The following is a 24,759-nucleotide window of genomic DNA, read 5'->3' on the forward strand; positions in this document are numbered from 1 at the left end:
TTTCCAAGTAAGGTCTTCACTGAGATAAACTCCTAGGAATTTAAAGGAAGAGACTCTCTCCACACAGCCCTCCCTGATGTACAGCAGGGCTAGTTCTCCTCTCTTGAAGTTGGCTTGTTTAACAACTATTGTTTGTTGTAAACCAGGATTCCTGGCTTGTACGTAACACTAGATGAAGATTATTTGTGGTTTTTTGTTGTTGTTGTTTTCCCCCAAGCACAATTCATTAAAGTTTATTGGGTATTTTATAAATATAAGAAGAGAAACAGTAAAGAAAAAAATACATGGATTCAACAAACAATACATCAACAATAAAAAAACAAAAAAAACCAATACAATACAACAATGCACCATTAAAAAAAAAACCACACACACACATCCAAATTTTATATCTAAATCTTTCATTAGCTTATTTCGACTTCCTCGCACCTCCCTTTTTTGTATTCTAGTTCAAATTAACTGGTTCAACAAATCCTTTCCCTCTTCTTCAATTTTTGTTCTATAATTTATCCTAACACAATTTAACTTTAAATTTTCCACTTTAACACATTAACACTTAATATTCATATAATTCTTAATAACACTTCTGCTAAAACCATATAGCTTCATTCCAATATTCTTCTAACATTCATTAATTTTGCAATATTTCTGTAAATATACTTTAAATTTTTTCCAATCTTCTTCCATCGACTCTTCTCCCTGGTAGATGAAGATTCTTTGACAGCAAAACTAAACTTGGCAGAAGCCCTCCTGGGCAGAAGAAGGGGAGGTAGAAACATGAGAGTCCAACACTCATCCATGTAGTGATAAACTGTGGTTTAATGTTACACAAAAACAGGGCCATAGAATTGGAGTTGAAAGTAGCCTCATAGGTCCCCTTGTCCAATCCCTTCCCATGCAAGAAAAAAGCCACAATGTGTTTTCTGCAGCAGACTAACACAGTTATCCCTCTAGAATTATTCATAGTGAGTTTACACAATCAATATGTGGCTGTTTTTCTGTGGTTGCTTTCTTGGATTGAGAAGCAGGCCTGTAGATGTCATTTTTAAATGTTCATGCTCTCTAGCTAGGAGGGCAAGATGCTTTGTATTGTTGGTTGTTGTGGGTCACAACGCAGTGCAGCATGAGTCCTTACAGCCAAACACGTGGCAGGAAACAGGGACACACATAGTGACAGAACGTAGCGTTAGCCAACCTGAGCTACAAAGAGTGGCAGTGAGTCCCAGAGCACTGCATTAGCTTTCTTAACACAAATATGATAGGGTAAGTCAGACCACAGCAGTTCCTACTATAATGTACAAAAGCAAGCACCATGGAGGAAACTAGGAAAAAAACAAACACATGACAGGATCTTTGGAGAAATAAATGAGACCTCAAAGCTCTGGCAGGAAAAATGTGCATCCATGTGGGTTTTAATACAAACACAGACCCTTGTGGAATACAGATAAGAGAGACTTCTTTGACTGTGTAAACTTGCACCAGCAATCTGAATCGACAGTCTGCTAAGACTGTATTTTATTTTATGTTTTATTATATTTTATACTCATTGAATACGATTTCCTTCCCTTGCGTTTCACCTTAATTCAGAAAATTCTCTGTTGGAAGGTCATTATTTCTCCAATAATGACATAAGACTGATAAAGGCAGAGACCCAAAGCTGTCCAGATTCTTGAAATTGAAATGTGCAAATACTCTGAACATAACAAACTCCTAAGGTGTTAAAAGACTTCTCTGCTCAAGGGTTTTTCACATAGAAAAGCAATCAGGAGAGGTTTTTGGTAGATAAGCAGTAATTTCCCTTCTTTGTGTCCTGCAGCATGTTGCTCAAAGCAGTGATTATGCTGAACAATGGAGTCAGTTTGTTTTGCGGTCACCTTTCGGAAGGTTTGACCTAACAAGGGGATGCGTTGCTTTAATGCTCCCAGCCCTTCCCTCCCTCCGAGCCACAACCACACGGTTTCCAGCTGGCTGCACCATCCCTTCATCTGGGGAGCAAGAGCAGCAAGGAGCTGCAAAGTGAATTTCCTTGGCATTTCAAGGCTACTCCAGTGCACTGCATCTCTGTACAAAATGGGCCCAAACGCTTCATGTCTCAAACAAATTACCCTGTTAAATTGCCCTTGGCAAAAGAAGAGCCTCTACTTTAGCGGAGACCAAATAAAAGGCTGCAGAGGCGCTTTTCTTCTTCAACTAAGAGTTTTACATAAAACTTAGCAGTAGCCTTGCCTACCTGGCGAGGGCAATCCTAATGTCGTCACCTGGGTCTGTTGTACCAAGATTGCACAGAGATCCATGAAAGGACAGCACAAAGATTTACACAGGTCCATGCATGCTGCTCTCTCCAATTTCAAAGAGTAGGGCAGGTAAGGAAGAAGAGCAAAAGAGGGTGCTTATGACAGGAGTGTTGTGTCACATCTGTTCGTATTTTGCTTTTCTTGGGAATCAATAGTTGGGCGAAGCTGGGGATTGTTACAACTTTCAGCTATAGAATTTCCCTCTCAAACACTCTGGAAGGGAAAGCCAATGTTTGCCACAAAGCTTTCTGACTTCTTACAGAAGTGCCTGCTCTGCTGCTGCACTAGATTGGGATTAGGTTCTTGGAAGCCTGTCTTACCTGATTTTCGCTGTAATCAGTGCGGTCTCTCTTTCCTGGACATAAACGCAGATTAGAAGACAATATGCACTTCAAATCTCCCTCTCACCAACTTAGAAAAGAAGAAAAGTCCTGCTGGAACAGGCCAGAGGCCCACCTTAGCTGGACAGCAGTTCCTGTTCTGGCCTGTGTTCACCACAATCAGTGCTGTTTCTGTTCCACTGCAGTTTGGTTTCCACCCAATACTTGCTGCCCACTATTCTACATACTTTATGCAACTTACATTCATTTCAGTGTAAAGGAAACATTAAAACAGTGATGAAAAGTCATGTTTGCTGATTTCAGCACAAACTATGTGATTGAATACTGATCGTATTCACTTGACTGATTTCTGTTCCTGGTCATAGACAAACACTTGAAACTTTTTGTCAAAATTCTCTGACATCCTTACATCTAGTCCAACATCCTGTTCATACAAAGGCCAAAGAGATGCCTGTAAAATGCCCAGAAGCAGAATCGGAGAATAGCAGCCCTCGTTCACTTTCACGCTTAGTTCCAGCATAGTGCCATTATTAGTACATTTGATATGAATTGTCTCAATTAGGATAATTTCCCTCTTTAAAAATGCTTTTCATGCAGGTTGAAGATGGTGAGGGATGGTGGAGAAAAGGTTTAAACGGGTGTGAAATGGGTGCCCAGGACACAAGAGGATGTTCTGTGGAGGTGCTGAGGGCAGTGTGATCGTGCTCCAGCTAGTGAAAAAGCAGCACTATCTTTACAACAGTGCGAGCTTCAATGTGTGCCTTTAAAATAAATGCAAACTGGAGTTTCCAAAAGGGTTAGGAAACAGATTCAGCACCTTTTATTGTAGCCACGCAGCTCTTTGCTTAAAGTGATCAGGTTTTGAAGATAATCCTCTGAAGCGTCATACTTTGCATTATTTCTTTAGAGCCACCCCTCTTCTCTAGGCATGCTGGACTTGCTACATGTGGCTCGTGACATTGCTTGCGGCTGTCAATATCTGGAAGAAAATCACTTCATTCACAGGTAAGTAGCAGAAGCATTTGTTGCTGAGGGACCACTTCCAAACGCCCTGTGTGACTGACTTAGCTTGCAAAAGGACTAACGGGAGAATAGGAGCAGGAAACGGGCAAGGATGGTTGTGCACTACTGCCCCCTAGAGGTTCAGAACATTTTATATATATATAAAAAAGGGAAGTTTGAGGAGCAAATTAGGTATTATATTTTTGCTGCAGCATAACAAGTTTTTGAAAGCATTTTCATATATGGCATTCCCAGCACTGTTTGAATAACTGTAGCTCTAATCTCGCTGTTCAGCCAAGGTGGGAGGGTAGAGCCCAGCCAAGGTGGGCTCTGTGTGTCTGTGTGTGTTTAAACCAGTTGGCGGAGAAGAAAGGACAAAGGCATTCCTTCTACTTCAGCTTCTGGGGTCAGTGGTGCAGCTAAACTCAAAGAGGTGCAGGTGGGGTCCAATTCCAAGGAGTTGACCAAATGCCCCCGCGGACGATAGAGGCGCAGCACCAGACCTATGCTAATATGGGGACATTGGGGGTCACTAGGGCTGATGCTGATTGGTTTTAAAACAGAATCAGGGAACATAAGCTGGGCAGGCAAGGGCATGGTTACAGGTGTTCATTTTAAAAACACATTGTCCTTCTCTGCATACAAAATGATGCTTACTCCCAAGTTAGACTTCAGGCTTTGCAAAGCAGTGGAGCTACCACCGCATCCACAGCCTGGCCACTCGCATGGCAGAAGGTGGGAAGGGGGCAGGCAGATTGGGCACCCAATCCCTGTGCTAGCTTCAGGCTTGTGTGGCAATCGGGCCTGGATCAGTGCTGGCCAATGCTGGCTTGGGATGCAGCAGACCCTGGGCTGGGTCAGCCCCTCCCGACCCTCGGGATGCCTCGGTCAGTGGTATCCATCAGGCTCAAGCAGGCAGAAGGTCTGAACTGGTGGAGTGACAGTGGCTGAGCCAGCAGAAGTGAGCAGAGGGATGCCTCTGATGGTGGGGAGGAGAGAGAGGGAGAGACGAGAAATGTTAGTTGTGTACTTCACAAAAGGAGCAATATACATGGTTGTCTAAAGATGGCTGCCTGTCCCCCATCAGACCATTAAGACCAGGGTCTTAGTGCTGAGGGCCTTCTGGCAGTTCCCTCACTGTGAGAAGTGAGGTCTCAGGGAACCAGGAAGAGGGCCTTCTCGGTAATGGCGCCTGCCCTGTGGAATGCCCTCCCATCAGATGTCAAGGAAATAAACTACTATCTGACTTTTAGAAGACATCTGAAGGCAGCCCTGTCTAGAGAAGTTTTTAATGTTTGATGTTTTGTTGTATTTTTAATGTTCTGTCAAAAGCTGCCCAGAGTGGCTGTGGAAGCCTAGCCAGATGGACAGGGTAGAAATAATAAATTAATGATGATGATGATGCACCGTGTGTGTGTGTGTGTGTGTGTGTGTGTTAAAGCTAGCACCACTGGCTCTAAAATTCATCAACTGGAGTGATCTGTGGAGCTTTAAATCTTGTGCTGCTGAGTCTCCCGTACTGGTTTTCCAAAAAAAGAAAAGAAAAAAGAATGAAAATGTTCAATAGTCAATTAGTTTTGTCCTTAGTTTTTCCAATGAGTTGAGCCGTTGCTCCTCCAAGGGCGGTTTCACATGCTTATTCTCCTTTCCTTTTTGTTTCTTAGAGATATCGCTGCTCGAAATTGCCTCCTTACATGTAAAGGCCCTGGGAGAATAGCTAAAATTGGAGATTTTGGGATGGCCCGGGACATATACAGGTAAGAGAACACAGCTTATTATTAGTCCCATCAAGTGGAAGCCTACTCCATAAAAAGGGGTTGGTTTATCTGGCTTAACTTCTTTGCAGGATCTTATATTTTTGCCCTGGTCAGGGGACTTGTGATGTTTCCGGATCCTAACTTGCAGACAGTATTAGCATTTGCTGTGACACTGGGGACTAACCCCAGCTTCCACAATTCACGTTCAGAGTCCATCATCCTGCGTTCTGTTGTGAATGCATCCTCAGCCACGCTCCCATTTCTCCCTTCCCCCCCCCCTCCACTCTTGTGTTCTGTTTTATACTCCTTGGTGTTGACCCCGTCACTTTCAGTTTCTATGTCAGCGTCATTAGTAAATCTCTCTAGTTTACAGCATATAAAAGAGGGGGAAAGGTCAGGAAAATGTAATTACCCAACCTGGAATTTATCCAGGGCGGTTGGGATTAATGATTCTGCAGTTACTGAAAGTGCCAGGAAGGCTTTAACGGCTGTGTGTGTGGTCAGGACTTCTGCTTACATCTCATCCGAAAAGCAACACTCACAGTGCCCTCTAATGTCAGGCTGGAGAACTGCTTCATCACATGATGCAATGAAGGGCCACTCAACAGTTTTGACAGATGACTTACCCTTTGGCCTTTTACTTAGCTGTTTAAGAACATTATTTGCTATAGTAAAAATGTGGCATAAGGTTTGAACAGTTGATACCTTTTTACAGTGCTCTTTTCTGGGGGGACAGAGGGGTATGCATATCCCTAAACATTTTGTGAATCTAAGCTTGACCTCATTGAGGTGCAGTATTTCAATATGAGTAGGAAAATGAGAGTGCCTCTAAACATTTTATTTTTTGGGGGGGAGCACTGCCTTTTTAAAAACAGCCAACAGGGTGGGAACCAGTTTACTTGTGGGATCACCTTACCACAAACGTCTCTGCATCAGCACTTGGTGCTTCCAGGAGGCTGGGATAGAGACTGACCATCACTGCCTTTTGCTGTTGCCAGCCTCCTCTGGAGAAAGGATATGGGAGCCAACTATGTCATTTAGCCTGGTGAGGAAATTCCTGCCCTCTGAACTGTATTTAAGCCAGGCCAGTGTGGTGTAGTGATTAAGAGCGGTAGACTCGTAATCTGGTGAACGGGGTTCGCTTCCCCGCTCCTCCACATGCAGCTGCTGGGTGACCTTGGGCCAGTCACACTTCTTGAAGTCTCTCAGCCCCACTCACCTCACAGGTGTTTGTTGTGGGGGAGGAAGGGAAAAGGAGATTATTAGCTGATTTGAGACTCCTCAGGGTAGTGATAAAGCGGGATATCAAATCCAAACTCTTCTTCTTCTTCTTCTCCTTGGAGTGCAGAAAGGGCCAGTATCAGAAACTTTAATGTCAGTTAACTCTAGTTTTGTGCCTTGTATTTAAACCTAGATTGTTGTGATTTTATTTATTTATTTATTTATTTATTGCAAATATTGAATTAATTCTGTGTTTGTTAAATTGTTGGATGCTAGTCATTTTTTAATTTACTGCCATGGTCTGTAATTCATATGTTTAGATGTTTTAAATGTTTGCTGTAAGCCACTTTGAGCATTGCTCGCTGTGGAGAAGTGGCATATAAGTTCACCCAGTCAGTCAATTCCAGAACAATGAGGGTCAGCCTCCAATGGTCACATGACTGTGCACTCATGTCTGATTTCATCTTCTAAACTCCCCCCGCTTTCTCAACAGAGCCAGTTACTACAGAAAAGGAGGGTGTGCAATGCTCCCTGTGAAGTGGATGCCCCCCGAGGCCTTCATGGAAGGGATATTTACGTCCAAAACGGATACCTGGTGAGCCTGCTCCATATTTTCCATCCATTTTTCAAGCCACCTGCTGACAGTTGGTTAAATGTAGCAACCACCTTTCTTCCGCAGCAACCTATGCCCTTTCTTCAAAAACACAAGGATCCTTCCGACGTTACATTTAGCCATGTAGGGTGGCTCTTTCCTGCAGTGCTAAGTAGCATCAGAAGTCATATGGAAGGACACCATATCACGTCTCCTTTCCAATGCCAGCATTGCCCTTCCCAGGAATTGAAGCACTTAGACAGTAATCACGACGTGTTGCAAACTCTTCTCATGTGACCTGACTTCTGATCCTATGTGGAAAGAAGAGACAGCATAATAAGTCTGATGCTGCAGAAGGATCTCGCAGTCAACAAAATGTCAGTCGTGAATGGGTGTGCCACATGACAGGCTTTTTGCCAGTACTGGCCCCAATCCAAGTATATCTGCGTAGTTTTCACTGTATCTATCCGTGACCGTATTTCTTTCTCTTTTGTGTCCAGGTCATTTGGAGTGTTGCTGTGGGAAATATTCTCTCTTGGATATATGCCCTATCCCAGCAAAAGTAACCAGGAGGTCTTGGAGTTCGTAACAAGTGGAGGAAGGATGGATCCACCCAAAAACTGCCCCGGCCCTGTGTAGGAAACTTTTAAGGATCTTCTTGCTCCATGGGTTCAACTTGCCATGTTCTGGCATCTCTTCTCATCCTGTTTACTCTGCAAAGATTGTTTTCCAGTATCATATATTTCACCAATCTGCTATAACGACTGGAACCTGCAACGAAATGCTGCCGAGCAGCATATTCAGAGTTCCAACCAGCCAAGTTGTTTTCCAGGACGTGCCATTCCATTGCATCCTGCCGCCCCCCATCCCTGTATTCCATCTTGCACACCACAACCCACAACAAACCAGCAGCATTCTATAACCACTGACCATGCTTCTCAGTTTTCCCCCCTGAGGATTGTTTTGGAGAGTGGGAGAGTTCTGCAAACCCTGAAGTCCCCCCAAGCCTCTGATATGTCCCTCTTTTTCATGGATGGTGCCATTAGCCTCATAAAAATTTGCTTCACTATTTTCTGTAGGATAAATTCTTTCATTAGCTGTAATGGTTTAACTTTGCAGTCACTGTCATTTTGGTGGGTACTAACTACCAGCTGATGCCATGTTCAGAGTCCTCATCCTCTTGTAATAATTCAGGAGTCTTCACCTTCTCTTCTCTTACAAATGGCCTAAGAGCCTCAAATTAAATTTAATTCACAGAACAATTTGTGTCCTGATGCTTCCAGGAAATGAATCAAGGACCCTGCGGTGTTTCCACCTTATGTAGGTGGGCATTATTTGAGTAACAAGTTAATAGGTAACCTGCTCCATCTCAAGCACTTTTAGCCAATTTTTGGTGTGGCTCGGTTGAACTAAGTTCAGCCAAATTTCAGCTATGTTATTCCCAGGGACACAATCAGAACTCTATTTATGAACTAAGCCCCCTCCCTCCATTGTTACTTTTGATTTGATAGTGGGATAAAATAATCATTGAGAAAACACCAGCTTCAGACATTCTATGTTTAGCAATGCCTGTCCCACTGCTAACTCACAATAATGTCCTCTGTGGCCAGGAGTGCCCTATAGCAGCTTAGTCTTGTTTGCCTTAGCCCTTAGCCTGGGAAGGGCCATAGCTCAGTGTGCATGTCTTGCATGAGAGGGCTTGCAGATTCAAGCCCCGCCATCTACAGAAAGGACTGTTGCTTGAAACCCTGAAGAGCTGTTGCCTGTCAGTGTCGAGAATACTGAGCTACTAGACCAGTCGGTTTCATTCTGTATAAGGCAGCATCCTAACCCACTCTCCTGCCATTCACCATTTGGTCTTCTGCTCTCATTGCAGGTATCGAATAATGACACAATGCTGGCAACACCAGCCTGAAGACCGGCCAAACTTTGCCATAATATTGGAGAGGATTGAATACTGCACTCAGGTATCTATAACTTCTCAGGGCAATTATTTTATGCTGCTTCTTCTAAGAAATACCAGAAGGAGGGCACATGGAAAAGAAACAATGGGTGAGCCAAGACAACCAGAGCACAACCTGGTGCCAATGTCTCTGACTCTTGCCCAACCCTTCCCCAGACCACCTGAAGAAGTGAATTCAGTTGCAATGCAAGCTATATCCGAGAGTTAATATGGATCAAATGTGAAGTGCCCAGCCAGAAAACAAGCCCTTGTTCCTTTCAGAACTTGCCTTGAGGCAGGGTGTGATGGTGATTAGCGATGGGTGTGGGGGGGGGGGGTTGGATCCATAGGTTGGATTGCAAAGCAGACTCCTCACCTGGTTTGATCCAGGTAGGTTCTGAATTGGATCAGATCATGAATCCATTTCAAAAGCTGCAGTCCTTGCTACAAGGAGTCTGAGGGCTTCTGCTCTGATAGTAATTTTTTTTATTTCCTTTGAAGAAGTTGGGTCTTCCAGACACCCAAAGCCTGGCTTGGCTGGCACATGGGACTTGATGTTCTTGCACTCCCCTGTGCAATTCCCTTTGAGAGTGGTGGAATGATCTCGAGTCCCGTTCCTCTCGGGGGATCTTGCTCTACTCTGTGCAAAGTGCATGGCAGCAAGAAACCACACATTAGCTGCTCCAGGCTCATCTGCTTGCTCACTTTCCACACTAGAGGGAAAGGAAAAGGAAAGCCACGTGCCAGCAGGTCCAATGACCAAACTGGTGGGACAGCATCTCCTTTTTGTCACAGCGGGTGGTGCTGTGGGTTAAACCACAGAGCCTAAGACTTGCCGATCAGGTCGGCAGTTTGAATCCCCGCGACGGGGTGAGCTCCCGTTGCTCGGTCCCTGCTCCTGCCAACCTAGCAGTTCGAAAGCACATCAAAGTGCAAGTAGATAAATTCCTGACAGTAAGAGCTGTTCAACAGTGGAATTTGCTGCCAAGGAGTGTGGTGGAGTCTCCTTCTTTGGAGGTCTTTAAGCAGAGGCTTGACAACCATATGTCAGGAGTGCTCTGATGGTGTTTCCTGCTTGGCAGGGGGTTGGACTCGATGGCCCTTGTGGTCTATTCCAACTCTATGATTCTATGAAATAGGTACCGCTCCGGTGGGAAGGTGAACGGCGTTTCTGTGCGCTGCTCTGGTTCACCAGAAGCGGCTTAGTCATGCTGGCCACATGACCTGGAAGCTGTACGCCGGCTCCCTCAGCCAATAAAGTGAGATGAGCGCCACAACCCCAGAGTAGGCCACGACTGGACCTAATGGTCAGGGGTCCCTATACCTTTACCTTTACAGTGCCCATTTGTTTGCCCTCTTCCTCTGGGTCCAATCCACATGATCATCCAGAAGGAGAGAGTGCAAGGAAGGCAAGGGGAAGAGGCTGTGTTCTTCTGCCTCCTTGTTCTGGTTACTGTCTGCATGCTTAGAGGGTAGCTGAATAGGCAGCAACAGCAAGGAGAAGGAGCAACAGCAATAGCAGGTGGCCAAATAAACTGTGCGCCTGCTTCATTGTTGTGGCAATAGCAAGTGCCCCATGATCCTCACTGCTGATGCTGTTCCTATCCTTCTCATCCATCCTTTCTACGCACATCCAGCCGACACTGCTCTGTGATTTATTGCAGCAAATCCAGGGGCAGCAGAGCCTTCAGTGCTTTCAAAACCGATCTCTTGGCCATTAGTGCTGTCCAGTAAATCCACACTTTTTTAGAATACCCTGCATTGAAGGAATACATCCCAGAATCAGATGCATGAAGAAATATTGCGCTCATTTCATATTTATAACCCACTTTTCTTCCCTAAACGAAAGTCAAAGTGGCCAACAGAAAAGGAATCAATGCAATAATGCCAGGATTGTTGAATTGTAAAATGTTTCCATCCAAGTATGATGTCCACTGCCACTGGGAACAAAAAATAATTTTGCTCTCAATAAATTTATATTCTGCCCCACCCTAACATGTCTGAATGAGGTCATCATTTTTCTCCAGACCTGCAAGACATTTAAGTGTTCTGCTGCATAATAAAAGATATTATTCAATAGTAGGTTTGTTATAAGACCATTCAAAGAGGCTTGCTGGATCAGGCCATGAGTCCACCTAGTCCAGCTACCTCTTTTCCACGGTGGCTAACCAGATGCCTATGGGAAACCACAAGCAGAGCATGAAGGCAATTGCCCCCGCCTGCACCGGTGCCCTCTAGCAACTGGAGCCACTGAGCAATTCAGTCCACATTTAAAGGCGAACCTACCTAATTCACAGTTTCCCAAACAATATGAGAACTGAAACACATATATCCTTTTAAATGTGCACTTCTCTGAATTTTGTAATGTAGTTCTCCAGGTAAGTAATGTGCATCAAGATTCATATACTGGGATAAAATGTCAATAAAAATGCATATATTCTTGGGTGTTTTAGTGCATAGTTTTTTCGGGGAAATTGCTTTGCAAAAATATGTAGGCAAGATTGCATACAAGGGTGGAATTCAATGTCTTGCTGTTAGAAGCATTTTGTCATGGAAAGCATTTCCGATTGCTTTCCTCCTCTCTCCTCACCCTGTACGCTATTCTGGGGGTTCTCCCAACCTCCCCAGAGCCCCTTTTGGGAGGCATGGAGGCACATGGGTGGAAGAAAGGGGGAGGAAGCAGACACAAGGCTGCTGTTGACAGGACTCAATAGCTGACTCCTGCCCCAAAGAGTGTGGAATGCTGGTGAAATTTCATGAGGGTTTTAAGAAAACTGCAAACTGATCTGAAAATGTGGCAAGCTGAACTTAAGATTGGAAAAATGAGAAATTAAGAGAAACCAAAACTGACCGATTCAACCATCTCTACCCAAGTATGGAGGTTACCTGGCCTATGCGCTTGCCCTCTGTAGATTTGTCCAACTGCTTTCTGGCAGTGAATTCCATAAATTAATTGCACTTTCTGTGGAAGTAGTTGTTCCTCATAGCTGTCCTGAAAGTCAATTTTATTGGGTGATTGGGCACGCGTCCATTAGGAGAGAGAGAAAATCTTTTCACGAAGCAATGGTAGATTTCTCCAGCAGCGCTCTGTAGCGTCAAGCAGTTAAAGAAAGCAGCAGCATGTTTTGAATCCCTTGTTTTTTTACTGCAGGATCCTGATGTGATTAACACAGTTCTGCCAGTGGAATATGGCCCCTGCATTGAGGAGGAAGAAAAGGTCCCCGTGCGCCCTGAAGACCCCGAAGCAATCCCTCCGTTGCTAGTCTTGCCGCAGAAAGAGAAAAAAGGTGCTGAGCAGCTCCTGCCTTCCCCACCATCCTTGGCCTTAGCCATCGCTACAGGGAAGGCTCTGGTGAAAGCAGCTAGTGTCGATCCATCAGTCTGTGCTACTACACAGGCCCCCCTGGAAGGGGGACATGTCAACATGGCGTACACTCAGTCCAATCCGGCCACTGAGCTCCACAAAGGCCGAGGGTCCAGAAACAAGCCTACCAACCTCTGGAACCCGACCTACGGCTCCTGGTTTTCAGAGAAGCCCATTGTCAAAAACACTTCACAGGTGGAGAAAGAGGCAACTGAGAGGGAAGGTCCGGGGCATGATGGGAACTGTACTTTGGGGCCCAGCATTGTGACTGGAAGGCTGCCAAGCTCCTCCCTTCTTCTAGAACCATCTTCGCTGACAGCCAGCGTTAAGGAAGTGCCTCTGTTCAGGCTCCGCCATTTCCCCTGTGGAAATGTTAACTATGGATACCAACAGCAGGGCTTGCCCTTGGAAACTTCGGCCCCACCCTTGTGCCAGCAGCTGCGAGGGCCCTCCCCTTAGGAACAAGGCCAACTCCCCCCACCAGGGCCCCCGGAAAACATCCCATCCTTTTGACTCTCTTCCTGTGGGACTCGTAAGCCTTGGTGCAAACATCGGCATCACCCAAACAAGCACGAGCGCAGAACGAGATGCCCTTCTGTAATGTGCCAGTGCGCTCTGAAGTGCCACCCTTGGAAGCTCTGCTTTTCGAACCTGCAAGAAGCTTCCGTTTGTCAGAGCGCGCGCACCCCTTACACACACACTCGAAACACCCAAGGACAACAGTATTATCTGCAAGGCCCCGCTCTCAGTTGCATAAAGTCATCTGCATGGTTGTTCTCTGTGCCCTTCCCTGTGCGCTGCTTCCTTCTCTGTTGTTTATGTGCCGTTTCAAGACTCACTGTCAGAGAGTTTAATGTCCGGGGATTTCCCTGTACTGCCAGATGCAGCGTCAGGGAAATCCCTCTTGCTGCCAGAGATTTGAGGAGGATGGGGAAATGTTGCACTCTCACTGAAATTCAAAATCAGATAAACGTGGACTCCCAAGGGGCATGTACCCAAACAGTAACTCAGCTCCAACATGGCCCTTCCACAAGCATGCACAACTATTGTGGCACTCTTAAGGGTAGCAGAAACACATTTGCTTCCACGCCTTTGGTCTACAAGATGGAAACTGCAGGAATTTAAGGAGCATGGTGAAAGTCAGTGATTTAGTTTGATTGCAAAGGTGATGCCCTCTCCCCCTTTTCTCTGTTGTGGTTGTGGGACGCCAAGGGTCAAATACTTAATCCTCCGTGTTGTAGTTGGTTATGCCACATGCTAGAGGATAAGATTATCGAGGTGGCAAGAGTCAGGTTGTTCAACAATGAAATCACCGCTATTATGCTTCAGTTAATACTATGGGGCAGAGTTTAGACAAACAGAAAGTAGTCGATTGCCGTGGTGTGTGCTGACTCCCATTTTTTTCCAGTGAATAAGGATATGATTTTATTTAGTATTAGAATTGCATTGCCGAACATGGCACTGTAGGAGATGCGCCAAAGCAAGTGTGTTTTAACAAACGTTTTAGAACAACCACAGTAGCCAACTCTCTAAGTCATTGTTTTGACAAGAGTCAATATCCACACAGAGAAAAATCAGGACTTGAGCATATGATGTAAAAATTACTTGCCAACTTCAGTGCATTCTCAGACTCAAACATACCATCAATCCATGCTTCAGCATATTTCACAGCTTATCTTATCATGCTATCAGAACTGAAACAATCTGTCAAAATATCCTGCAATGAACTGGGGCCCAGAATTGCTCTTGCTTGAGCACAGGCAGCAGAAAGAAAGGCATTAGTGGAGAGGGTAATGCCTGTGATTCTATTGCATAACCATGGTGCTACAAATTAGGAGACCACACCACTATTGCAGTTGACCACTAATAATCCTTGTTTCCCCACTAACACTTGGAGGCAATAGATCACCCCCATGGAAGCTGTATATATGGGCATACAAACCTCGTTCTCACATTCGTTCCCATGAGCAGAGCAAACGAGGAGGAAGCTTGGTTTGTGTCTCTTGCCTCGCTCAAGAACTTATAGCTACTAAATAAATGCAGGTGCAATCCTGTGCACGATTGCACTGCATAAGGCTCATCGATTCAATTGGAATTGATGTATAAATGAAGAAATCTGACCTTCCTGAGTGATAGAGAAAAGAGATCCACTTTCCACAGATACTTGTTTTCTGGAGGAGCAGTAAATCAATGGGGAATGGCCTTGAATCCTTAGCTGCAAATTACAGTTGGACAAATCTAATAATGGATCCCCATTGTACAGTAATGTGTCTTGCTCCCATCACGGGACAACCAAGAACTTTGAAGTGCAGCTCAAACAGATAAAAGTATTGGGCCTACTTCCAGCCATCACAGCCACTGAAGGTATTTATATATTTTTTTCTTGAGTTCATAAGGCAGCTATAAAAATGCTTCATTTGAAAAAAGTGTGCCTGCTCACCGAATCAGAGGCAGTGTTCAGTTCATTATAGTTTGGTGGATGCTGTGCCTGAAAGTCCCACTTGCTCACAGCAGGGAGCATGTTATACTGTCTCTGATGACCCCAAGGGGCAATTAAAAAGTACAACTTAACACGCTGTAAGATACCTGAGCTTGAAAGAATGGTCATCTGCTAAAACAGCCAAGTTCCTGTGCTGTTATTACAATCCACTGCAGATTGGCTGGTTCATGTGCGTGATTAACATCAAGGCACACTGCAGAGCCTCGCAGTCCAACCCACTCCTGGAAGTAAAAGCACTAGCCAGGAGCTTCTCCAGTACAGCATCCTTTTGTGTTACAGCTGTGGGGGAAAGGTCATGAAAAGCTTCCTTAAAAACAGGCCTCCCCCGCATCACCACCACCCAAAGTAGAGGAATATGAATGGCAACCTTAGAAGCATAGAATGAGCTATGTCTTTAATACCATTACTTGTTTGTGAAGGTTCTATGCCACATTTGTAGCATGTCACAACTCTCAGCAGCAGAGCAACTTATCCAGGGTCTTTCATTAGAGAAATGAAACTAAATCCTGTTACACACCCAGCAGAGGTGTGCAATAAAGGATTTCAGTCACAATACTGTAAAATAGCTCGTAGTATTTATACTTGGTGAGATAAAGCTTACCAACACATATGCTTTGTTAGCCGAGGCACAGACGGAGGTTTCCGTATCACCAGAAATAAATGGAAACACTGGCAGAGGCAGGCTTTGCCACCTAGGCAGAAGCCATTTCCATGACTTTACCATGAGTTAGGCAGCAAGGAGTGTGAAACAGCTGGAACACCATCGCTGCTTTCTAAATGCATTTTTATTTCCCAGTGCCTGATCAGAGACTCACATTGATTCCACAACATTAAAATCTTAATAGAGACTATACAGGAGAGCAAAATCACGGGCTTTCAGCAGTTCCAGTGCAATGTTCACTTCAGCGTCTGTGTTATGCCTTTTATAGCACCAGAGATTAGCCAGGAGACACAATGGAGCTTTTGAGACAAGAAAACTATGAGCAAAAACTGCCTCCCAGAGTTATTTACCCTATTTGCGGGCAGCAAATGTAGGAAGGTCATTTATCCCAAAGCAATTGGGGCAGGGAGGGTAGAATTGGCCCAGGAGGTATCAAAGGGTATGCAAGGAAAAGGTTTGGTTTGGTTCATTCACCTAACCCTAACCCTAAAAGAGGAGGACTGGAAGACAGCCCATTACTTCCTTCAAGCGTCATGGTTTAGGGGAGTCTGCAAAAGACAACTCTCCACAAACCTGTCAGAAAATTATTTTCTCTTAGAGGTTTTAGGCCAACTCTCATCTAAGAATTGACTCTGCTTCCTGTGACGTTAGAAATGTGGGAAGAGTCTCATATGCTCAAGTGCAAAATACAGTCTGTTGATTTGAGTAGCCAATGAGTGCATTTTCTCACCCAATCCAGTGCAGGAGGACTCAAAAGCAACCCCCCCAACTCAGCTTTTGTGGGGCTTGCCTCCAAGTGAGCAAAGGAGTGCAGCACCATCGAACGTCCCTCACACTTGTTTCCTTTCCCCATAAGGATGCAGAAGTTCAAAATGAAGTGGTTTTGGTGGAGCATTTCCCAGTCATTTTTCAGTGCATGACTAGGTACGGCAGCTGTATGCCAAGACTTTCCTTTTATGTGTCTGCTCATATAGGTGAGGCCACCAGAGACGTCTAAACCTTGAGCAAGTACTACCTTTTCAGTGTCCTTTCACAGCTCCGTCACCTCACCCACGGAAGTCTCAACGGAGTTATGTCTGAACCTTCTGTACCCAGCCTCTCCTTCTGTATCAAGGCTTTGTCATTAGGAATGTGTGTCACATCTGTACAGAAGCTTATGCAACATTGCTCATAAATCAAGGGCCTATGCGTTTCAGGGATCCTTCTCAAGATAAAATGCTAATATATGATCATTAAGTATTTTGTATTGTATTTGTATTGTAATCAAGTGTAGTGAAGCTAAAGGCATGAAGACAAAATAAAATGACTGTAAAGGAAAGCATGCGCCTGGCTGTGTATTCTCTCTACAATGGCTCACCAAACCAAGGAGGCTTTTAATTCAGCACATGAACTGCTAAGCTTGGCCAGGGGGTAAAATGCAAGTGATCATTTAGCACGACAAGATTAACTAAAGTCCCATTTTGACTCCCAAAGTCATGCAAAGTTCTCGTTGAACTAGAATGAAAGTTACCCAGGCTACCTGGCGGAGATGACAAATTTCCTGTACTGGTTGCAGAACAATTAATTGAGATGGGGAGGTACAGCTCTTCTAAATACACCACTAATGTCCTTTTAAGGCCTGGCTGATCATTAGGGTAAGTTGGATTTCACTCCAGAGAAGCTCTTCTTGTTAATATTTCTGTCCACCCTTCCTAATAAAGGAGCCCAGCACATCAACCCCCAAGGTGGTAAAGGAATTCAATCAAAAATAAAACACAGTTATCTAAAAACATTTTAAAAGCCACATAGCTTCACAGGCAATAATTTTCAAGGTTGCCAGGAACAGTATCTTTCACCCATCAAATACCTGGGTGAACAGGGGTGTTTTTAAGATCATCCTGAAAGTTAATTATCAGGGAGGCCACACCTCACTAGGGATGGCATTCCGCAAACGGGGAGCTGCCACTGAGAGGGCCCTGTCAACAAACAGCCCTACATTATACTGACACCGGGTTACTGGGTTAATAAAGTAGTTACCTTTTTCTATATTCAGTTTATTTTATCCCTTGGTGACTATGCATGGCCTACTGGTATATTCATTTCCTTTCTAATATACAGCAGAACTCATTCTGCAAGCAGTCCTTCTTAATACTGAAGCCATGTAGATTTTATGCTGATAGTTTGGGCAGACATGATCTTAAGACACACCTGCAAGAGCAAATAGGAAAAATGAGGCAGTTCATATTAGTGCAAGAATTTTTCTTTCAATGGTACCAATGTTTACCTTGTAAGTCACAATCCGAAGAGGAGACCAATACATAGGGAATGCACAAAACATTTTTATGTTCAAAATCAGCATGTCTGTAGAGTACATCAATATATTACAAACATAAAAGGTGTTTAAAACATCTGTTTTGTTATATTACAGCTGCTGCTTTCTATCCTAAATGCATAATGTGCAAGTTAACATTATAAGAAAGCGATTCAAAAAAAGGATATTCGGTCAGTGATAGCTCAGTTTTCTTAAAAGCAACGGGCATCGTTAAAACCAAACGACCGTTAACAGCACTCTCATTTAAAAATACATTTAAACACCCAAGGAAACAGATGTCAGACATGGCAAGATTCAGTGCATCAAGGTGCATCTGGATCCTCAAATGCATTTCTGCCGTTTTCAGATGGCTTTTAATTAAGAACAAGTTTATAATCACAGTTTACAACCATTGCCCTTAGTTTAAAAATACCCATTAGCTATAAAGCAATATTGCAGCTTCGTCGTGCTTAATGTAGATCAGGGGGAAATGGTTCTAGCAATGTTTAAAAATATTATCTATATACACTTTTATAGACAGCTAGAATGTAGTTTTGAGTGCAATTGGACAAGATACCTTGGCCAGAATTCAACTAATGAGTCCCACTAGTGGAAGGCTGTGCAAGAACTGCTGTTAGCACAAGGGAGGCAGTTACCATTACACTACACTGAATTCTTCCCCTTATTTTCAAGGATGAAGCCACTTAGTGGCTTCTGTGGCTTTTAAATTATCTGAATCCATTTAATAAGGGTTCAAAATATGTCATAACAATTAAAATAAGATATATTTTTTAACAATACAATTTATCAATTTATAATCATTCACTTATTTAAAGAGAAGCATAGTGCAGTAAAATAATCATGTTTTAAACGTTGTTTTTTTAATTTCAAGGTACATCATGCTTCTAGGCAACAATGTAGCAACTACATTATATAAAAATGGCAAGGGCTTCAACACCTAGCACTGTGACAAGCTTTCCCCAAGGTTGGCGTCTACAGTGATACAGAATTCTTATTGCACATGGGATATTTGGGATTCAAGCACCGAAATATAGGTCTCTCTTAAATGTTCTGCCCAGAGCCAGGAACTGGTGGCCTGCGGGCAAGATGGCCAGCTGCCATATGGCCTATCTCAACCTGCAGTGGCTTGGCATAGTAAGGCAAGCTAAAGGTTCCAGGTCAACCAGGTGACGGTTCTAGAGGAAGAGGAAACTTGAACCTGCAACAATCATGGAATCTCCCATAGGCTTTCTACCAGCTTCTCCTCCCAGAAGGTAGTCATCAGTCTAAACTAGGGTGTTTTAACCAAGGTTAAGAACACTGTCAAAAATCAGAAGGAAGAAAGGCTCCCTCATCACCTACCCATGAGTGAGCACGTTTCCTAGAGGAGGAGGTGGTGTAAATCCATGCACACATTATCTTAAACCCAATACTGCTACCTCACCTTAAAATGACCCGTTGGCCAATCTGATTGCTGGCTGGAGAGCTTTGCTGAAGGGCATTTGATGCATGCAAAACGTTGCAGTGTTACAGGCTTCAGTCTTGACTAACAAAATAATTTCTCCAGAACTTGAGTGGGGAAACTCTTCAGAGAGGAGAAATAAAAGTGCATTAATACTTGTTCCAATGGCATTTTTGGAAAGTGCTTCTGGCATGCTGCTGCCTTTAAAATACACACGCATGTCCATTATACAGTATATCTCTATATACTGTAACAAAAAGTGCTTTGACTATTTACCTGAATATATTTGTGCTGCTTTATTCTTTTTTCCCTTTCTTCTATTCAGGATGCTTCTGTATGTAGCATGGAAGGAGCACATTTTTTCTCTCTTTTCAACTGGTTGCTTTGTGCTTGGAGGATCTGTCTGGATAATAAGCTACCTGTCTCACAACATTTTCCCCCTAAATACTGTCACCTTCCTCCCTCTTTATTGCTATTTTTTCCCCAAAAGAAAGTGAAGACTGTTTAGCAGGTTGACAAATCCTGCTGCTTGTTTAACAAGCTCTGCGATCTCAAGTCACTTTACAGCTTCATTAGAATGTGGGATGGAAACATCATTTGTAAAGCAGCAAAGCATGTCAACACGGAGCCAGATAAAAAACAGATTATTCAAATAACAGGACTGCTCAACCCCAAGTTGTTTTTTTAGTATGCAAGCAGCTTTCGGGTGAGGACCATTCTGTAGGGGAAACTATTAAGATTTCATTCCTCAAGAGTCATAATGCAACTCCAATCTGGCTAGAGCTGTGCAAGTGTTATACAAATGCAGTTTTAGGACTTTGGGTAAGGCAGAACTTCATGCAGGCGATGGCAGGATTGTCTTGTGTGCTTTATTTCTTATGCCCTCATCTCAAGAGCTAGAGGAGTTTGCTTTCAGCAGATATCATCCACAAGTTTTGCACCGTTGATCCCTCGGTAAGTGACTCGGCTTGGCCGCACCAAGACTCCATAATTTGGCTTGCAAGTAAAGTACCGCTTGTCACCCACAGAGCCGTCATTCTTGCCTTTGGCACTTCGGAGTTCCAGGCCAAGCCAGATGCCTGGAGCAAAGTCTGTGGGCCCAATGTAGCGAATGATGCCCATCTCACTGGAGCTGCTCAGGAGGACCTGGGAGCCTTCATGAAGCTTGACGGGCCCCTCAGCGCTGGCCGTAGTGGTGCTGCTCCAGCTGCGTCGCAGGGAAGCATTTTTTGACCTGGGCAGATAAAAGGAGGCAACAGGTGGACCATTTGTTAAATGCACAAGATACTAAGATTGCATATGCACGCAGAGGAAATCTGCCACTGACTTACTAAGATAAAGACTTCAGGGCCTCCTGATATGGACCAGATTGCTTCTGATCTGGCAATGGCAGTAAAACATGCCTTCAGTTAAAGGCCACGCAACACGCTCATCATCAACCCAAGAGAAAAGCCTGTGTATCCCTGTACCACAAGGTCAACAGGCTTTTCAAAAGGATGGTGAAGTTTTCCTACCAATGCAAATAGCAGCTCCGAAAGAGCTATTTTTGGCAGGGGTGCAGTATGGGAAGAAAGGGTTAAGAGTCTCCTCTTTGCCTGCTGTGATCCCAATAATTATTAACCCAACTCACCTACCATTTTCATTTTTAAAAGCATGTATGTTAAATGCAAAAACACATTTGATGTCCTGTCTAGTTAGGCCCTAAGCCAGCTCCTGTTAAAAGGTAGTGGGGAAATTGGTGTGTGTGTGTATCAGCTGGAGCGTTTTGGCCTAGCTATTGAGCTGGCAAGGAATGTGCACGATAATTCTCAGAAGTGAGATCCTGGCGCAGGCCTATTTCTTTACCATTCTGATTTCAGTTATTAATTCTAAAATGTACAGCCAGCTTTTCCTGACAGCCATCACTGTGCAGGAACAAGACTTGTAGGCAAGCAAAAAAGCATCACTGCCATTGAAACTTCCTATAACCATTCAGGATTAGTGTTGGGAGTTATTCAACAATACGAAAATGACTCTGTGGACTACGACCCTAAAGACACTGGGAAGGGAGTAATCTCCAGTGAACACAGTAGACATACTTCTGGCTAAACATGCATAGGATTGCACTGTTAGTCACTAAGATGCATGCCTCCAGAGACAAAGAGAGTGCTGAATTCATCTAATCATATCAGACAACACATGCATTCCCTTTTCTAAGAGCCACTCACTTGACAAAGGAGTTTCTCCTGTTTAATTCCTTTTGGGAAGACGCAGAGGTTGTGCTAAAGCTTCGTCGGAAACCTGAACATGATAAGAAAAACAAACTTCAAGTCAGTCTATTAAGTGGCATACATACCGTATTTTTCGCTCTATAACACGCACCCGACCATAACACGCACGTAGTTTTTAGAGGAGGAAAATCCGTAGGCATGCCACCTGTAGGCATTCCCTCCATAACACACACAGACATTTCCCCTTACTTTTTAGGAGGAAAAAAGTGAGTGTTATGGTGCAAAAAATACGGTATATAAATATCTAAGCCTATTTCCCCTCAATATCCATAGAGAACACAAAAATCAAAGTCTTTCACCTCTCCTCAACCTCTCCTCCTCACCTCTCCTCAATTTATTCAGTTCCTTTTTTACAGTGCTGTTTTCTCAGGCTCCATTCAGCTGTAATCTGTCCCACTGAAAGTAATGGACACTGCCCAGCATTGCTGAGCTGTGTCTAGAATGCCTAGCTCAAAATCTTGCCAAGTCAGCCCCAGAGCCTGGGTCTTAGGAAACGAGTCCACAAACAAAGGCAACTTAACACAGCAGTAAAACCACACAACAGGTAGGCAAGGTTATGCCCATATTTCGCTGAGAAAGATAATAGAATTTTGGCGTTGGAGAGGATCCTAGGGACCCCCTAGTTCAACCCCTTGCAATCACACTACGAAGTTCTGAGAACAGAGCAGGAATAATGAAAATAATAATAAAATGCCGTTTAAAATATCATCTTGTGTTTGTTTCAAAAAGGAGGGGTTACAGACTTTAAAGAAAAACAAGGCGGAATGGGAGGGAAGAGAGAAATGGAAAAAGCTCCTGCCTTGAGGCCTTCCCATTTCACTCTCGCTCCCACCATCCCCAAGTAGCTACAGTTGCTGCAATTTGCACAGGTAATATGAAGCAATGAAATCAGGTACTTGTCAAATTCTTACCGGGGAGAGAATGATTCATTTTACTTGATGAAACATCTGTGAGGGAGTCTAGCGATCCCACTAGCCTGCAAATGAAAAAATATGTTTAACACTTCTGTCTCTCAAGGCGGCGAAGAAGAAGAAAAAGAACAGTCCAATGCTTATTTAGTGTCATTTCCCCCTTTGTTCCATTCCCTGCTCTGGAAATTTAGAACACACTGCCAAAGTCTCCTTCCATTTCTTCTGCTTCCAGCTCATTTTCTTTCCACTTCACAATCTCCAGGACACTCCCCACACACCACCTGCTGTAATTCAACTTCCTATTTCCTCTGGCCTGTGTGCTCTCATCTAATCTCCTTTGCATATATGTTGCTTTGCCTTCCAAAGACAGATTGCTCCCCTCAACTAATCTAGTCAAAGAACAGAGATGATCTATATTTTGGTAGCGGACCTGTGCTGGGACTCCTCTGGGTTTCCCTCCAAATGGATGGAAGTAGTCTGGGTCAAACTGTGAAGCCAAACCCATTTTGTCCTGCTGTCATGAGCGCTGCACTTACCTCTGCACTCTCGATGGTGGTGCAAAGACACCATATCTGGGGAGGCAGCTGAAGTACTGCATGCCTGCAACTGAACCATCATTCTTGCCATGAGGTTTGTCCAGTTCTATTCCACACCAAACCCCTGCAAAACCAGATGTTTTAAGAGAGTCACGGGTAGGGAAAAGATGCACTCTTTTCAGTTTTGCTGTTGCTCACTACAGCTATCTACCTGTATGCTACAGAAGCATTCTGCCCTTGGCAAATTTAAATCTACAATTAACAAAAAAGGAGTAGGAATTGAGAGCAGAGAAAAAAGAACGCCTCTTAAATAGATCAGCTTAAAGAAGCTATCAAGATGAATAAGCATTCTCTTCAAATGTTGCTTCAACTTTTGAAGCAGCACTTAATCTCATTCCTCTGTATAAAGATTTTAGAAAGGCAAGGAAAGCGGGGGAGGAGAGGCTTCTAAAGTGTTGTGCATCCAAGTAAGGTAAAGGGACCCCTGACAGTTAAGTCCAGTCTCAGATGACTCTGGGGTTGCGGCACTCATCTCACTTTATTGGCCAAGGGAGCTGGTGTTTGTCCACAAACAGCTTCTGGTCATGTTGCCAGAATGACTAAGCCGCTTCTGGCGAACTAGAGCAGCACACGGAAACGCCATTTACCTTCCCGCCAGAGCCGTACCTATTTATCTACTTGCACTTTGACATGCTTTCGAACTGCTAGGTTGGCAGGAGTAGGGACCGAGCAACAGCTCACCCATTGGCAGGGATCTGAACCACCGACCTTCTGATTGGCAAGTCCTAGGCTCTGTGGTTTAACCCACAGCGCCGTGCATCCAAGTAAGACCGTGCAATAAAGCTTTCAGAACTGTGGGCCTCTAAATGTACACGGTCAAGGCTGCCTTCTTTGTCCTGATCCAAAAGTGTGCAAGCAATACTTTGAACTGCTGCTGCTTTCATTCACTTGTCTTCCAAGATATAAGAACCTTCTAGTGTGCACTGTAAGAAGCAAATAAATTGTTTGATGGAGCTTTCTTGAAGTTATTTCCTCACAGGGCACCGAGAAAGTCATCAGACAGCAATACTTTCATTTAATCACTACAGTATGTGTTGCATTTGCTAATTCTGAAGAAAGTTCCATAATGCCCTATTTCTCATGCTATCCAACTCCATTAAGACTCAACATTAAAATTCAAGTCATTTGGCGCTTAGGGTGCAGTTTTTAAGGGCAATGCTAATTACAAGCTGAAGCAGCCAGAACTCCATCATGCATTTAAAAGGCTCGGCTGGGGAAGAGTTGTTTTCTTCCTGCCTTCAAAAGAAATAGCGACAGATTCTCTGCCAGTTTATCAGCAGCAACACTTATGCAACTAAATATGCCTTGGCTCACTACTGAAAGCTGTCATCTGAAGTAAGATGCTACAGGGAGGAGTTTTTCTGCAAAAGAGCAAGCTTTCCCCGAGGTCAAAACACACATCAGAGGTTTTCTGAGATAGATTCCTCCCTCCCCAGCCACCCATACCATTTATTTTAACAGAATAAGCACCATACGTAGTAAAGTTAAGTCTCACACACCAAAATAAGCACTATACCTATAATCCCAATGTCAAATAGTGGTGCTATTTGGATAAT

At 44.0% G+C, this 24,759-nt stretch overlaps 2 protein-coding genes across 10 annotated transcripts in view; one reads left to right on the forward strand and one right to left on the reverse strand.

The window, feature by feature from the left end:
* Positions 1-16,992, forward strand: part of ALK (ALK receptor tyrosine kinase) — a 564,868-nt gene extending 547,876 nt beyond the window's left edge. For all 3 annotated transcript variants that reach the window (XM_083434390.1, XM_083434391.1, XM_083434392.1), the window contains 6 exons: positions 3,543-3,640; positions 5,302-5,394; positions 7,109-7,210; positions 7,708-7,842; positions 9,084-9,174; positions 12,301-16,992. In XM_083434390.1, coding sequence (XP_083290516.1) covers positions 3,543-3,640; positions 5,302-5,394; positions 7,109-7,210; positions 7,708-7,842; positions 9,084-9,174; positions 12,301-12,972 — 1,191 coding nt within the window. In that variant the 3' untranslated portion in view covers positions 12,973-16,992. The remainder of the gene's footprint in view (positions 1-3,542; positions 3,641-5,301; positions 5,395-7,108; positions 7,211-7,707; positions 7,843-9,083; positions 9,175-12,300) is intronic.
* Positions 16,993-17,972: 980 nt separating this feature from the next.
* CLIP4 (CAP-Gly domain containing linker protein family member 4) overlaps positions 17,973-24,759 on the reverse strand; it is a 39,289-nt gene continuing 32,502 nt past the window's right edge. For 6 of the 7 annotated variants that reach the window (XM_083434482.1, XM_083434477.1, XM_083434478.1 and 3 more), the window contains exons 13-16: positions 23,144-23,267; positions 22,608-22,672; positions 21,634-21,706; positions 17,973-20,660 (exon numbers count right to left, since the gene is read on the reverse strand). In XM_083434482.1, the coding sequence (XP_083290608.1) occupies positions 20,339-20,660; positions 21,634-21,706; positions 22,608-22,672; positions 23,144-23,267 (584 nt within the window). In that variant the 3' untranslated portion in view covers positions 17,973-20,338. The remainder of the gene's footprint in view (positions 20,661-21,633; positions 21,707-22,607; positions 22,673-23,143; positions 23,268-24,759) is intronic. The other variant, XR_014509764.1, reaches the window with a different exon arrangement.

The sequence above is a fragment of the Podarcis tiliguerta genome, assembly GCF_965153285.1.
Source record: "Podarcis tiliguerta genome assembly, chromosome: 3".
Classification (NCBI taxonomy): domain Eukaryota; kingdom Metazoa; phylum Chordata; class Lepidosauria; order Squamata; family Lacertidae; genus Podarcis; species Podarcis tiliguerta.